The 16,256-nt window shown below is 37.7% G+C and overlaps 1 protein-coding gene across 2 annotated transcripts in view; it reads right to left on the bottom strand.

Annotated features, from left to right (window-relative positions):
• RBMS3 (RNA binding motif single stranded interacting protein 3) overlaps window positions 1-16,256 on the bottom strand; it is a gene marked incomplete at its 3' end in the record, with an annotated part of 434,589 nt that overhangs the window by 24,408 nt on the left and 393,925 nt on the right. For both annotated transcript variants that reach the window (XM_084221492.1, XM_084221493.1), the window contains exon 11: window positions 8,696-8,806. In XM_084221492.1, the coding sequence (XP_084077618.1) occupies window positions 8,696-8,806 (111 nt within the window). The remainder of the gene's footprint in view (window positions 1-8,695; window positions 8,807-16,256) is intronic.

Consider the following 16,256-nt stretch of genomic DNA (forward strand, 5'->3'; position numbering starts at 1 on the left):
GTATGAAGCCTGTACCTTTAGCTCCTTCATTTAAACTTGCTTCACAAATGAGTGAACCCTGAACAGGCTGCTCTTTCCAGAAGAAAACAAGAAAGATACCTCAAAAGCACTGGTAATTTGTCTTACAGGAACTTTAAACCTTTGGGGAACCAGTTTGCCAACCATCTGATAAGCCATGTGGGTTAACTGCGAAATGCACTGTGAGCTGAAATGCAGAGGGATATAATATATGAAAAGGCAGGGAAATTCAATGGAATATTATTTTTGTGAGCAGCTGGAGGTCCAGGACTTTGTCCAATAGACAGGTTATCTCTTTCATTGTGATCAAAATACGTAAGATACTGAACGTCTTTCAGATTAAAGCCACTTTCAATTCCATTGTATGTGTTTTCAGTAACATGGCCACAGGTCACCTTCCAAAACACTGCAACACCTGCAGTCTAGTGTATCTAGTGTTTCCGTGAAGTCCCAATACCTCTTGAATTAAAAAATTTCCCTTAAGAACATGGGAAATGTAATTCAAAGGTTGCTGCTCAGAGCAGAAATATTTTGCTTAACAAAATGTACCCATCTTATTGGAAAGAAGAAAAAAAAAATAATCCAAAGAGTTCAGTATACTTACTAAACACACAAAACATGTTGAAATGATTCAATCTTACCTCTTGGTTCCAAATGATTTTTAGTAAGACAATACTGTGAATGGTCAGTTGCAACATGGGTTTACTCTTTGCCTTGAAACCTCACACATTGTAAATAAAATGTTATTTTGATGCACGGCTCTTTTCTGAGTCTTAGTACATCATGCTCAGTAAACATTTTTGAAAGTTTTTAAAAGATCCTGAAGTCTTGGTATTTAAACGAATATTACTTGCTTTGAACTGAAATGACAATGTATCTTGTGCCTCTCTTTGTGATGAAAAACAGAGGTTGGAGATGAAAAAAGTCTATTAGCCCCTGCTCTGGATTTCTGTCAACACCTGGAAATTCCTACTGTGAATTTTAAAGTCCAATTGAGTTCTAGATGTCCCAACCAAGGAACTTTCTATGCTTCATTCCAAACACTAGTCTAGCTCTTAACGTCTTCTGCAACATATTAAAGTTATGCTTTCCCTATTCTACCATCACAACCTTGTTGTTAGCACCACTAAAATTTCTTTTCCTTTCCATGGATACCCTTCCTGCACCTCTGTTGTGTTGTAAACCACTGTTGTCTTTCAACTTCACGCCCTTTTCTTTCAGCTAAAGTTTACCTCGCTCTCTGAAGTTGATACAGTTCAAGTGCTTCACCTTAGACCTAAATGATATTGTGGGAAGGACTGCACCAGTACTTAGGATAAACTAGCTGGTTTCCCATATAATTTATCATGTTGTTCTTTTCTTCAAGGATTTCAAGACTTCTTGGTGTGTTTGTGTGCACTTGCACATGAGGTGAAATGACCACAGATCTGTTTCCCAGCTCTTGGCAGAGAAGAGCTGTGGAAGCAGCGCCTCTGGGAGACACTTGCTTTTCACATGGCCACAGTTTTGAAAAACACCCTTCACCTCTCTAAGATCCTCAGACTTGCCTTGTATTACAGAGCCCACACAGAGCTTGTCTTCACCACTTATATTTGGATTTATTATTTTTCTGGAAAGCCATATTCCTCATTTCAGTCAGAATTACTCAAGCCTTGTTTAAACACAGGCAGGACAATAAAAACAAAGAGTTCTCTTCTTGATGGAAAAAATGGGAAACACATTTACAAAAGAGAAAACATATCAAGAAAACATAGATGACAGATCTGACATTTACAGTACTTTTGCTTTCCACCTCTTAATGAGTTTGTCAGTTGTAGGTGTGGTGGGATGTTTCAAACCTAGAATAATTTTCAGGATTTTTTTTTTAACCTATTATTTGCTCCTCTCTTCTACCTCTTTGTCTGCTAAATAAAGACATTCTTTCTCTCCCCAAAACTTGCCTGTAATTTATAGCATCAGCACAATTTCACAAGAAAATGCGTAAACATTATATTTTTCCTCCTGAAATTCAAAGTATTTAGGTAAATGACCTACTAACAGTTAGCAAAATGACTTTGCAATCTTGGTTCATCTGGGAGTATGACTACACTTGAACCTTTTTGGGCAGGATATTCTGCAAACCACTAAATTTATGCCAGATACTAGCAGTTTTATAGCTTTCAGTTTCTATTCATTACTACAAAATAAAAAAGTTCATTTTATATGCAGTGCATGGCTATCACTAAATACAACAACAACATGCTTGGAAGAGGTGGCATTGAACTGCACTCCCATTCACCAGGAGGCACTTCTAGAAATCACAAAAAGAACTGCAGGAGTCACATGTAAGAAAATGAGAAGCAAGCCTCTAAATGTTCTAGTTTACAGTTATGCAAAGTCATCTGCAAATCAGTTATAAGAATGAGGTTAGTTTGATGATGAAAACGAAGTTATATTAGTTAGGGCTTTTCTGGCTGATACCTTTTGCTTTGCTGGCTGTTGCTGACCAAACACTGTTGCTTTGTGTTGATGTGTATTTTTATCACCACAATCAGGGAGCTGATTCCTTCTCTGAAAGGGAATCTGGGCTAATGTCACTTTGAGTCAGTAGCTGATACCTCAAAGAGAGGCAACAAAAGCTCTTTGTTCATTTGTGGAAGTGTTGTGTGAAGGTAAAATTTAACACAGAACAAAAGCTACTGACCTGCTGGGCTCAGATGAAGTGGTGCATGGACCAAAAATGGAATTCCCTCCATCTATGTTTATTCACCTTTTACATTTTCCCTTCCTGCCTACGACAGGTAGTGGCTTTGAAGATTGGAACACTTGCACACAAAGGCAAACAGGAATCCACTACCAACAAATGGCAGGAAGGTAGAGCTGAATTCAGAAGAGAAGGGGGAACACTACAGAGATATAGTTTTATAAACTCTATTCCTTCAAAAATACCATCTAGCCACTGCTATGGTCAAACATAGACTGCGGAACCCCTGTTGAAACAGATGAGCAGAAAGAGTCTCACCTACACCAGAGCTGACTGCTGTTGACTGCTTAGAATCTGGTGCTTGTCACTGAATGTCCATTTTTATCTCAAATTTCATGAGGTAAATTGGAACTGCCTTTCAAGAGAATATTTGGGAAAAAAGGTGCCGGAGGAGTTACTTGTTTTTTATAAATCTCACAAGAATTTATGCTGATCTTCTCTCTTCTAACCAGAATCAATTCTCCTTAAATGGATCTCCTGCCCCAGACAGCTCCATGTTGTTAATCACTTACATTTGCCCTGGACTTTGGCAGAGTACAAGCATAAGAAAGATCTTAGTTTCAGCCTGAACTAGGCTATTTCATTTGAAATGGGTTCAGTCCTATATTTTCCGCACAAACAGTAACTGAAACTGTCAGTCAATAAATAAAATAAAAGAGCTCTAAGATTAACACCTGATAACGTGAAAGGCACAAGACTGCAAAGAAACTTTGCTCCTGTAGCTCTCCAAGGACCTTGTGACATGCAATTAGAATAACAGAGAGTACTTTTTGAACAAGAATCTGAACATGAGGGGAATGAGATGATGTTTCAGCTCCATGTAGCTGTAGTATCTGCAAATAGAATGGGAGATTAAACAGGAAAAAAAGCCAACCCTATCTAACAAAGCAGTTATTCTGCTGAGGCCTTCAGGTGACATTTTAAACCACCAGTGACCATGGAGCATCCAAAGGAAATAAAAGATAAAAAACCTACGACAAGCTTGTTGTTCCATTGAAGGGTTCTGGAGATATCATCAAGCCTTGCTGGCAACAAAAAGAACTAACAAAGTGAAAGATAAGACTGATGTACCTGCATAACAAGCCTGCTATTCCACTGAGAAATTTCGGTGTACTATAAACCAGGAAAGCTGAGTTAAGGTAGTTTGCAGTTTCAACAGGATCCCTCATTATGTCATTGCAATTCTTTCACCTTGACTGTGTTTTTAATGCAGAGTATCTGGAACAATTAAACTTTTTTTTTTGTTTGTTTGTTCCTGTTGCTGTTTAAAAAGAGCAATGGAGGGTTTATTTTGTAAGGTGCCTATCAAGTTCCTAAATTAGAAACTGAAAGCAGAGGGAACGTCAAGTGTGAAGAACAATTAAGCAGCCCAGTTGAACTACCAGCTTGAGTAAAAAACCTTCTACTCACTGTCCCATTGGTGTATGCCTCAAAGGTTAAAGATGAAACCAGGCCACACTAAGGCAGCTCCAAAGGAGAGGGAAAAAAAGCTGGAGTTACCCCTCTGCCTATGAGGACTAACAAAGGCTGCCTCAAACTACTGAATGAAACTGGAACCCAAGCAGTGTCTGAAATGGATACTAACATCAGGGAGGGGAGGGAAACCCCAACCAAGAAAGGGCAGAACAGCAAACTTCCTTCAGGAATGACAAGCAGAGGAAAAAGAATAAAGCAAATCTGCTTCCCACCGAAGAGGCAGATTATTGCTGCTGATGGCCAAACTTGGAAGTGCCAAGGAGCAATAAGGCAGTGATCAAACTGCTCAGTTTTTACATTTCTAAAGGTTTTTGTATTATATACACTCAGGCATCAATCCCAGTGTTATTAAACCACGAAAGAGATGTCAGATCAATGGCTGTATCAGAAACATTTTGAGTGATAGGCTGGTGATGGAACAATTCCAGCCTCTATACATTATTAAACACATACTAATGCTGCTCTTTCAGTGCTACCCTTACAGACTCACACACTCTATTCTCCCTCTACAGTACCTTTTTTAATAGCAGACCTAATTGTAGGTGAATATTACATAGGAAAAACAAGACTTACCATAATAAATAATAATAAACTAGAACCAAAAAAAAACCAAAAACCAAGCCTTAAACCTCTTGCCTATCTTCACATTATGCCTTCTGGCATTAAAATTTCATTTTAATACAATTGTAGGAGCTGAGACTGGGTTGTCAGCCTTAATCAGAATATTCAGAGCTATTGCTTTCTTGCTGTAATCTTGAAATAATTTAAGCTTAGGTTTTCTTTATGTATTTGCCCACAGCTAGCACACCCATGTAAATGCTTTTTGCTCTTTTTGAGTGAAGAGGTATCTATGAAAAATACATATAAATACGGCAGAAATCATCCCTCTGGCAGATTGTCTGCTTAACTCCAGATTTCAAGCAGAATGGGGAAGTGATCAGAGCAGCACATGTGCCTCTCAATTCATCAGCAACAAAAACTGTATTTTCACTGGCAGAAATCAATTTGATTTTCATAAAGGCAAAAAAGAATTATGTTCTTGGTGGATAAAGCACAAAGCACAGTAACTGGGACATGCAAATGCTGTACCAATTTCACCACACAGGAACATAGGGTTGAGATGCCATAAATGGCACACCTTTACCTCCTCCCTCCCTCCAGTGCCCTATACCATCCTTTGGCATTGGAATAAAGCAAAGATGGATTTGCAGCTTTTCCAGGCATCTTGAAAGCCTGCTTAGGCATCCTCCTGATTAGGGAGTGCTTGGTATAGAAGAATTGTCTAATTTTATGTGGGCAATTCAATAATAGATAAGAATTAAGAATGTTAAAAATATAATAAAATGAAATTAAATATGCATTTTTGGGGAGTTTGGACAGAAAGAAAACTTCTTGCCCCTATTCATGGCAAATAGTTTTCTAAACAAAATTATTTGGGTTTTGGGGAGAAGGCTTTACCCAGCATGAGGGAAATTCAGGTGACCATGAGTAAGTCTATAAGAAAACTACTTTGTTTTGACTGGTCAATTGGAAGCTCCCAGATGGAAGTGAACACCCTAGGACCATGAAGCCTGACCTGGGCTGGTGACCAAATAATCAAGTGGATGGAGGCAGCTTCCCCCTGGATTCCCGAGGGCTTTAATGTGTGCTTCAGGGCTGAGAGATCCAAACCCAAATCCAGTGTTTGGAGTCAAGGCACAAAATGGCAGAGGCTGCTGTTACTCGGGTCACTGACCTGACCAAAGAGCTAAAGAGTGAAAAGGGAGATGGAATGGCTCCAGCCTGGAATGAGTATTTTAATGTTTTAAGGAACATCAAAAGGCTGAGTGATTCCCACCAGGTACGAAGATGCATAGACCTTTATACTATATCTCTAGCTTGCTCACTAGAGAATAGATTTTCTGTTGAAGCAATCTTTTAGAAACCCAGTATTCATCCTGAATCAGGCAAGTGTGGAGGTGGTTTTGAAGTCAACTCTCACTTAAGTGACCACAGGGGTCTGTTTCGGCTGAGAAATATGTTATGTTAATTAGCAAAATGCTTTGTCTAAGGAAGTGAACATATGAAAGCCTTCCAATAAAAACTGCTTTGCATACTGCAAGTTTTTAAATTAAACTGGGACAGAGTTACAGCCAAGAGTGAGTAGAATTATTTGATTAGAATTATTTGTGACTTTTTGTCTTGTTTGCCTAAAAAAATCTGGCTGGTTTCTTGAAAGGTAGCTGGTGGCTCTTTATCGCACTCTGTTGCACAGTTTTAAGGATAAAATTGAAAAATATATTCATAACAGAAATGTATAATTTATATCTTTTATCTCCCATAAAACCTAGTCCTGCTGAGGCACTCACAGTAGTATGGCTTGGACTTGGCACAATTCTTCATGCTTTATGCTCTCAATGCTCCTCTCTCTGGACCAAAACTCAGAATTCCAAATAAATGAAGTAAAAATATCTCTAAATAAATCAAATCTCTAAATAGCTCGTGTTCCCCATGTTGTTTTGTTGTTTTTTTTTTTCTGTAACAGAATATATGTTGAAGAATGACTTTCACGTCTGGAAGGATACATCCAGCAAAACTGCTACTGGCAGCCCAAATCCTGATTTCTGGTAGGAGGAATTCTCAACAGAAGAAATTCTCTATGACACCCATGATTATACTGCTTGCATGAGTATTTAAACTGAATATGGTGCTGATGCTGTTTTAATCTAAGAGAAATCTTGTATGTGATAAAATAGGTGTCATTTAGGATGTTGGAAAAGCCTATGGATATTGTAGAACTCATCAATCATTTACTCTTTCTTGGTCTTTAAGTTTTCTGCAAATGACTTTGGAGTTTTACATAGTAAACAAAAACCTTTATGGAATACCTCTGAATGTATTCAACAAATTATCACAGGGAATGCTGTGACCTTGAAAGCTAAAACTATGTAAAGATCTAGGAAAATAAAGGAAAGATTTTCATTTGGTTGCAGTAACATGAGTTGAGGATCTCACTGTCACCCACTAGATGACCCACTCTCTCTCAGAGTCCTTTGCCTGACTGCCCAGATGGATTTGTTACTGTAAGCACTGTAACAGTGCTCTCAAGCAAGAAGAGAACATTAACTGGGAATTTTCTAGTTTGCATTAAGATTGTGAGACAATGAGTGCAGAAGACAATGTCTGTTAAGTGTTACGGAATTGAAAATGACAGGCAGAGGAAGAAATTCATAGGAGTTACCCAACAGCACAATCAGAATTCATTTTCCATTTCCTTGCCTTAACTTTTAAACAAGCTTTGGAACCACAATAATTACACATGCAGAAATTCTCACTAGACCAAGTATTTCCTTCAACTTCATGAAGGGGAAAATGCTGAGATTAACTTTGCCATGTAATTTCTACTTCTTTTGATTATTGAATGCAACATCTAAAATGTCAGGAATAAACAATGAGCCATCATATTTAAGTTTCGTCAGAAAAAAATACAGAACTCTTAGAGCTTAACTGAGATTTTTTTAAAGAAGTGGGAAGAGACACTGTAGTTAGAATTAAATTCAACAGATAAGGAAGAAGCAGCAGAAGAGAAGAGATCAGGAAGTGAGCCAACACAGTGAGTTAAATAACTTTGTACAGATGCAATTCTATTAAATACCTTATTCAATTAAAAAAAAAGTTGGAAAACTGTGTTCCTATAGATTAGTATCAAGTAGAAGAGTGGTGAAAAAAAGGATAAGTGCATAACAGAGCATGTTATGTAATTACATGTTTCATGTGTGCTAAAGTAACTGAAGCATAATATGTATGCCTATATTTTTGTAAAAATTTACATCACATGCAGGGTACACACAGTCACATATCAAACCACCATTTATGGTCTGCAGTTGCTGTACTTTAGGAACTTTTCAGAGAGCTTGAATGATTTTAATTAAGAATGGGTCTTGCCTTTCTCTGACTCTGGGGGAGTTAACTGGGTATGACCTACACAGTTTAAAAAGAAAATTTGAAAACAGTTGTTGAAATATGCATATTTAAATATGATATACTAGAAACACAGCTGGCCTTGACCAAAAATCCCATTTCTAAGCCTGGAACAAAATACAAAAATACCAGCTGGCTGCTATGGTTTGAAGTGAGTAGACGATCCCACCACAAAGCCAGAACTCCCGATCCCAGTGGTCTGAAACTTTCTCAACTGACAAGCAAACAATTTAAAAAACAAATTGATAGAGCAGTACTTCCATAATTACATGAGAACTAGTACAGATAATTCCTCTTAAATATAGATCAGGTGCTGTTGGCCTACCATTTTATTACTCATGCTACTTTGTCATTTCTGTTCTGTAATAACTTATGCTTACTGTATGATGATGAAGCCCTCACTTCACCATCAAAACCACTGAAAAGAGTAGCCAATTACCTTAGGAAACTCAGTAAGCAAGAGATGCTTGGCAATAGAGAAAAAAAGAGTGATCTTACCGTTCCTGTTGTGCCCAAGGAAAGGTGGTTCATCTGTTGGGTGAGAGGGCCCATCATGCTTGCTGGCTGCATTGACATAGTGTGGTCCATTGTTGGTGTTATCACAGCACCCTGGAAACAAATTATTTACAGTTCAACCTCTCACAGTCAAAAATAAAAAATAAAAAAAAAGAAGAAGAAGAAAAAAAAAAGGCACTCTTTAAATGAGTGAACCTGACTGAAAACTTGACATGAATCTTAAAAGACACTAATACATCTGTCAGAAAAAATATGTTTTGCTCCTATTGACAACCAAGCTACACACATATATTATTTGTACTGCTAATGAGGCCATTTTATGTCAGCTCCAATTAAGTGCCATTTTTTACTTCATTGCTTCTGACAAACTAATGCATATGTTCTTTCTATGATGAATGCTACTGTACATTGCAAAATGCCTGTCATTTCCATTTTTCCATATCCTATATAGAACAATCTTACAGACAGAACACATATGTCCCCAATTTCCTCTGCCTTCTAAAGCCTTCAGTCTCAGAGATCTTCAGCCTATTTTGGTAATTATCTTGGATTTTTCCAGTCTCAATTAAGAACCCTTACTCATGGTATTTTACAGTTGATTAAGACTAGCTATTGACAGTGAGTTTGGTAGTGACACCCATTTAAAACACATACACAGTGTTTAAAAGCATTTTTCTTCTCTGCATGAAAAACAAAGACGTTAATAACAAAGACCATATGCACTAAAGCAAGACTGAGACTTTGACAAAAAATGAAACAAAAGACATGCCAGAGGAGCTTTAGAGGGAGAGCTCCTTTGCCATTCATATTCCATGGTTTTTTGCTCTCCCACTACCCAAGGTCCCATGTTGGCAACATCGTGACTTAGCGAAGTGTTGATTCTCTTCAGTTCAATATTTTAAAATGCTATTTCCTGTGTTGGTTGGAGAAAGTCAGTTGGAAAGTGTGGTCTGCTCTTTTTCAGTATTTCCAGTCATTTCTTCATAAGACATAATAATTTTACTCTGTATGCAACTTTGTGTGCACACATCACAAACTTGCACAATCACATCACATCTGCTACAAAGTGTGAAAAATGTAGATGAATGTATCTGTTCAAAATAATTGACTTTTTGTCCTCCCTTTGAGAATACTGGAAAAAATTCACCTATAAACAAACTTGTTTAACCAACCTGTAAAGCAAACTTGTTTCAAAACTCATAGCACATCTATTCTTACATGCTTATCTCACATTTACATAGAGTTATTTTTGCCAAGGATCTGATTAGAAGCTAAGGATTTCACATTTTCAGTTGCAAGTAGAAGTAAGACAAAATACAAAATTCTGGGGAAATACCCATTCAATTTTGCCTCACCTTCCATCAATATTTTTTCTATTCACATCCTATCTGAGAAGTAGAGAGTTTGCAGTCCCTGCAAACTCATTCCTCGCATGCAGTGGGGTAAGAAGAAGGTAGGCTCATTTTGGTCAGCCATTTTTGTAATATCCTCAGCATATGAAATACATACACACTTGCTTTATGTCACAGAGTGGATTTACATTGCATTGACAAGAGTCCCTAAAGAAATCTGACAAATTACAGAACCCAGCCTCTGTGGAGTATCTGTCACGATTCCAAATAAATGCTTAGGAAACAAGCTGATCAGTGTGATGTATCAAACCTACAACACTTCCCACTTTTGCCACTTTATTGGCTATTATTAACTTGCACTGGTTTCCACTGATTAATTTATTGATTAACTCATTTAATGGACCACCACACAGTGAAGTCTTCCCTTTGGTGCAAGAGTCTCAAAGCAAGTCTGCGGGGCACACACCCGTTCAGCCCGTCCAGCAGCTCCTGCGGAGCAGAATCAATGCAGGAGTCTGAAGAAGAGCCATGCACAACAAAAATAATCTTGTTTTGGTTTTGAAATCAATGGCCTTGGACACCGTGCAGCAAGATGAGATTCTAGGGTTTGGGCTTCAGCTGCACTTTTTGGTTATGATAGGACATTGTAAGCTCTGTGTTCAGAGTGATCAGCATTTTTACTCTATCAAACCATACGGGCTCAAATTAATTTGTCAACTGATAAACAGTTCTCAGTTCCCTCTACAAGCAGTGTTCTCCTCTGGCTCAAAGATGGAGAATTGCCTCAGGGCTTTCCATGACAGACAAGCTGGGCCCCCACTTGTGATGACGAGGAAGGTGATTCTCCCTCTCTTCTCCATGATATCCCACTTTGAGAGATGAGTCCAGCTCTGGGGGCCCCAGCATAAAGAAAATGTGTACCTGTTTGAGAGGGTCCAGAGGGGGGCCATGGGGATGATCAGAGGGCATCAATGTATGCAAGCATCCGAAGGAAAGGTGTGAAGAGCATGGAAGCAGGCTCTTCTCAGCGTTGCCAAGCAATCAGGCAAGAGGCAACAGGCAGAGACTGACAAATAGGAAGCTCCTGAGGAAGAACTTCTTTACTGTGCTGGTGATCCTGCACTGGAAGAAGCTGCCTAGAGAGGTTGTGGAGTCTCCCTCACTGGAGATACTCAAGAACCCTCTGGATGCAATCCTGTGTAAAGATGGTTATTGCAAAAGTACAGTTGAAGGAACTTGCTATGACTACATGTGTGACAGACTGATAACTATTTCTGGGTTTAATTCACGAACCTGGAAATAAAGAAGGGGCAGTGGTGAAGGAAGTCTTATGGTTTAGTGTAACAAATGCAACTGCCAGACATAGAATGGAAAATCTGAGAGCAAATGTCTTCCAGCAAATAAGTAAGCACAACAGGCATTGCCAACAAACTATTAAAAAATAGGGACTAGAGAGAAAATATATCAAGGACAAAAAAATTGCCCAGGTACAGAAAACATATCATTTTCAAATTGAAAATATATATATTCCTGTCCCTAAATACACACCATTTAATACACTAGAAAAAGAAGCTGGGAAAACAAATCAAATATTTGCAGCTTTCCTAAGACAGCTTAACATGTTTTAAGCTGACAGTTACCTAGAGCAGAGAATTACATGCATTTCCCAGATCATTAATTCACCAGTTAAGAATCTTCTTGTGATCACATAGGAAAGAAATTATACTTAATTAAGGAAATATTGTCTGGTTGTTAGGGCGACCCCCAGTCTCCAGACCATAATGCATTTCACATTACATGCTGTCAAGTCCATTCATATTCAATTTATTTAGCTGTGGAAGACAAAAATGTCTTGCCTCAGATGTTGCCATCATATTAAATGTAATTTGATTCTTTTCAGCCTATAATATGTAATTGCTGATAAACATCCAGTTGGCTACTGGCAAAGGTTATATCAAACATATTGTTTCGTCTTCCTCTGTTTGGATGTCAGATTTTACTGAGGTTGTAAATGTATAGAAAGGCATCTTAGCATTGCAAACTATTACTTAAAGCCCATTTTAATGGCAAAAAACCTGTAGAAGAAATTATCATGAGATTTTTGCCACTATCTTTGCCAAAATGTAGCTGTCCTGTCAATTATTTAGATTTGTCCTGTTGCATTGTTGCCTCACTAGGATTACTTTTTTTTTTTTTTAGTTCCCACAAGAAACTGATTATAATGACTTTTAAATTTGGCAAGATATTCCCAGCATATGACTTGTCATACAATTTTGTTGATGCTAGAGTGGCTTTGAAAGAAATTAACAGGGCAAATGGTAAGGAATATTGATACAGACAAGCATGTTTTCTGTAACATTTTGATAAACCTAAGATAAGCTGACATACACATTTGATTTCCTCTTCACTTTATTTGAAAAACCTTGCTATTTTAGAATGCTTTAAGCTTTATGAAGATACTTTTCCTATAAGAAAGTAAATGTATATTCTGAAATATATTTCAGAATATAGTCTATCACTTACAAAGAGAGAAGCTGGACTTTATGAACATTGCACAGCCCCTCTAGAGCAAAAAACTCAAATTACAGGAAGGACACCAAACACAGTTTATTATATGAGGTAAAATAGCTTTAAATATTTGCCAATATCAAAAGGCATCAGCAGAACAAGTCTATGTTGATGTAAAGACTCATACCACTTCTGTCTGTTGAAGGGTGGGAAAGTGACATCAGAAATAAAAAGTGTATTAGGAGGCTTTAGGAATGGAGAGTTCACTAGATGAGAGATGCACTTAGGGTCCAGTGGGAGGATGGATTAGTTGGTCACAGACTTCTACAATAATGAACTACATTAAAGGCTTCTATTTTATTTCAGTGTTCTAATACTGATACTGGACTTAAGGGGAAAACCAGCTGAATAAATATTTTTTAAAGCTTACAGTAAGCATCTGTTTATTTTAGAATTTACTTTTCCTTTATTTAAGAAGTTTAAACAATTTAACCATACTCACAAATTCTGCTTTGTAAATACTGGTCAATGTAAAGCCAATAAACTTTACAGCAGAAAACTTACTTTTCAAATTTGTTTACAGATATCTTGTGCAGACATATAAGCACCAGGCCATTCCATCTGGAAATTTATTACCCTACTACCAAGTGAATGCCTTTATGTTATCGAGAACATGCTGTTCCTCGAGGTTTTATTAAATTGAGGGAAAGGATGACTTTCCTTATACTTATCAGACAGACACATCTATCAAGAATTAATATGAAAAAAATCAACATGCATACTTTTTTGCAGAGAAATACACTCTCTCTGCACACTGAACAAATGATGGCCATATTTTGATTGATTTAGTGTTCTGTCTAGTCTGACTTGTCTGATCTCCTTGGGCTGCCTCTCACAGGCATCAGAAAAACCCAGTCCCCTTGTCAGAACTGAGTTTACTGAACTCCTCCAAACTGGTTTGTAAGGGTCAAGCTCCTATGACTGTCGCAGGGAGAGTAAAGGTAGCTTTGAAATCCTCTCTGTCCTTGTCATCACCTCTGCTGGGAATATTTGTTGATATTTCAAACAAAGGGAAACTTATTTTCCCTTTCTCAATGAAAAGATAGCAATTGCTGTGGCATTTGCCAGTTTATCAGAGGTTAAATCATGACTTGAGTATAGTGAAGAAGATCAGCAAACATCATCTAAAATGAATATTCTGCAAATCATAGGATTTGATTTCATTTCATTGTTGATTTCAAAAGCTTGCTAAAAATGTGGTAAAGTGAGCAAGAAGCCCAAATCCTCCACTAAATTAAAGCAGCTTGAAGTTTGGAATGGGCAAACCAGATAGAGACCATCAATGCTGAGCCCTGCTTCTGCACTGAGTACTAAACCTAAGTTCACATTACCATGTACTGAGTTCACATTACCACATGAACTTACCCCCATATTTTGAATCTTGGGCATTAATTCAAATTCTTAACTGACATCACCTCCATAACTCAGTTGAACCTCCTTGGAGCAATGGGCACATTTGCTTTCCCTTTCTTTCTTTTTGCTCTATGTTTGTGAACTTCTTTCTTCGGCTGAAAGTATTCATCATAGGTCCAAGAGAGTTACTGCCCAGAAGTAACTGCTTTTAAAGGATTAGGAATCCAAATATAGGGTGGTAAATAAAGAACAAATGTGACCCTTGTGTAGGCTTCACCTTGCTTCAACAATAGCCAACGTTTTTTTGGTGGTTTCTTTTCCATTGTCCTTCTTGCCTTGTATTTCCTGTCTCCTAGTCTGAAATACAGCTTTGATAATGTACAGATACTAGCCTACATGTACAACTGCAGATTAAAAGGATGCAAAAATGGGAACATCAAGATATAAGGAAAAGACAGCTGATGCAATAGGAAGAGTTTTATATTGGTAACTGTGTGCACAAATAAAGCAATACCTGAAACGATATTGTACCAGTTAATAAATGTATTATATCAGGCAGCACCATATGTCAGTAGCTTATGCTTCTACCAGATAGAAAAAAAAATCAGTAAATATCATAGCATACCTCTGTCTGTTAATCTAAAAGGACCTAAAAAAAACAAATAGCATTTATTCTGCAAACAAAAAGCTGCCCACGTCACTCAGTGCCTAAGGTGACTTTTGCATGGTGACTTGTATCTTTCCACCCAAAATAAGGTCTAAAGAGAAAGGCCATTCAAGAAAGTGACCATATTTACAAATATTTATGAATGGAAAATATACCTGAGTTCTTACAGGGACTCCGAAGCAGATTTTGTGAGCCCTGTGTTAGACCTTTGCCCTTACTGTCTGCCCATGCAGGTTGGACCATAAGCCCATGTGCTTCTCCACAGACTGAAGATCTGAAGTTTTCACACCTTTCTTCAATTTGCCCCAGAAATAAAACAAAACTACTGTTGTTATATACAGGAATGAATGTGAGTATTTTAGCTGGGGTCTGCTATCAGGAAGGAGCCCACAGCAATTAGAAAATAACCTGTTGCAGTGGGGTATTCATTGCAGCAATTGCTGGAGAAGGCAGAGAGACCACAGGCAGCTCTTGCTCCCTCATGTGACCTATTCTAGAAGGGAATGGGAAATCTCATTTGCTTTTTTCCCTACTCTTCAACTTATGAGTGTGCACTTGGCTGTATGATGGCTTTATGTAGCCACTCCACATATCAGTGCTTTTGTTATGTCAAGAACAGCCACCACAAACAAAAGAATCCTCGCAACTCAAAGAGGGTTTAGCATCCCTGGAAGACAAAAAAAGAAACACAAAGGTGGTAATTTGCCTGGGACATAACTACTGTAATACACAGCTGAAATCTTCTCCTGCCCTTCCCACTATCAGATTTCATAAAAGAAAGATTTCGATCCATGTCAAAACAAGCAATTCCATTCCGTTTATATTCTTTTATATATATTCGGATGTGAATGAAATCCTTCCTTCCTCCACTGTCTCCCAGCAGCTGATGTGCCATCCTAGTAAATGGGAATCAGGAGTCTCTTTTCTATGGACTAGTTTTTTTAACATCAGAAAGGAATTTCATCAATTAAAGTTAAATCCAAATAATACTTCTCCTCAAACAGTTTTGTTCTATTCCCTCCCTTCTTGCCTATAACCAGGTGTGAAAATTCACTTAATAGCACATCCTAGGTGATAAATGGATATTATCAAACTGTACATTAAAATACAAGCCAGAACCAGTTTTTAGCTAACATTTTCACTTCTTTGTCTTAGTGAGTTCAAATGAAACTTTCAAAAAGGATGCCATGTTTGTATCCTCAATTGTTTGATTTTACACATAGATATATACACACAAAATTACACATGGGAAGACAAATTGTATTGCCAATTCTATTACACCCGCTCAGGCCACAATATTTTTTCAGTATGTGGATAGGTTTTCTTTAATATTTGAAACTCTCAGGGCAGAATTTATTATGGCAAATGTAACTAAGAGCAACAGTGACTGGTTTTTAAAGTTCCTGTTCATGAGCAACATTTAATGAGCAATTGAGTACTAACTTCTGTTATTAGCTGAAAATACTTACTTATTTTATTTTACTCGGGCAAACATGCTTTTAAAACAAGAAAAAGTCTTGACAGAAAATTTTGCCTCCAGAGGCTTGTGCTTTTAAGTAGAGATACAGAGAAGGTTGGTGACATGAGAGCATGTAAGATGTTT

This window comes from Fringilla coelebs (genome assembly GCF_963513975.1).
Source record: "Fringilla coelebs genome assembly, chromosome: 1".
NCBI classification, from domain to species: domain Eukaryota; kingdom Metazoa; phylum Chordata; class Aves; order Passeriformes; family Fringillidae; genus Fringilla; species Fringilla coelebs.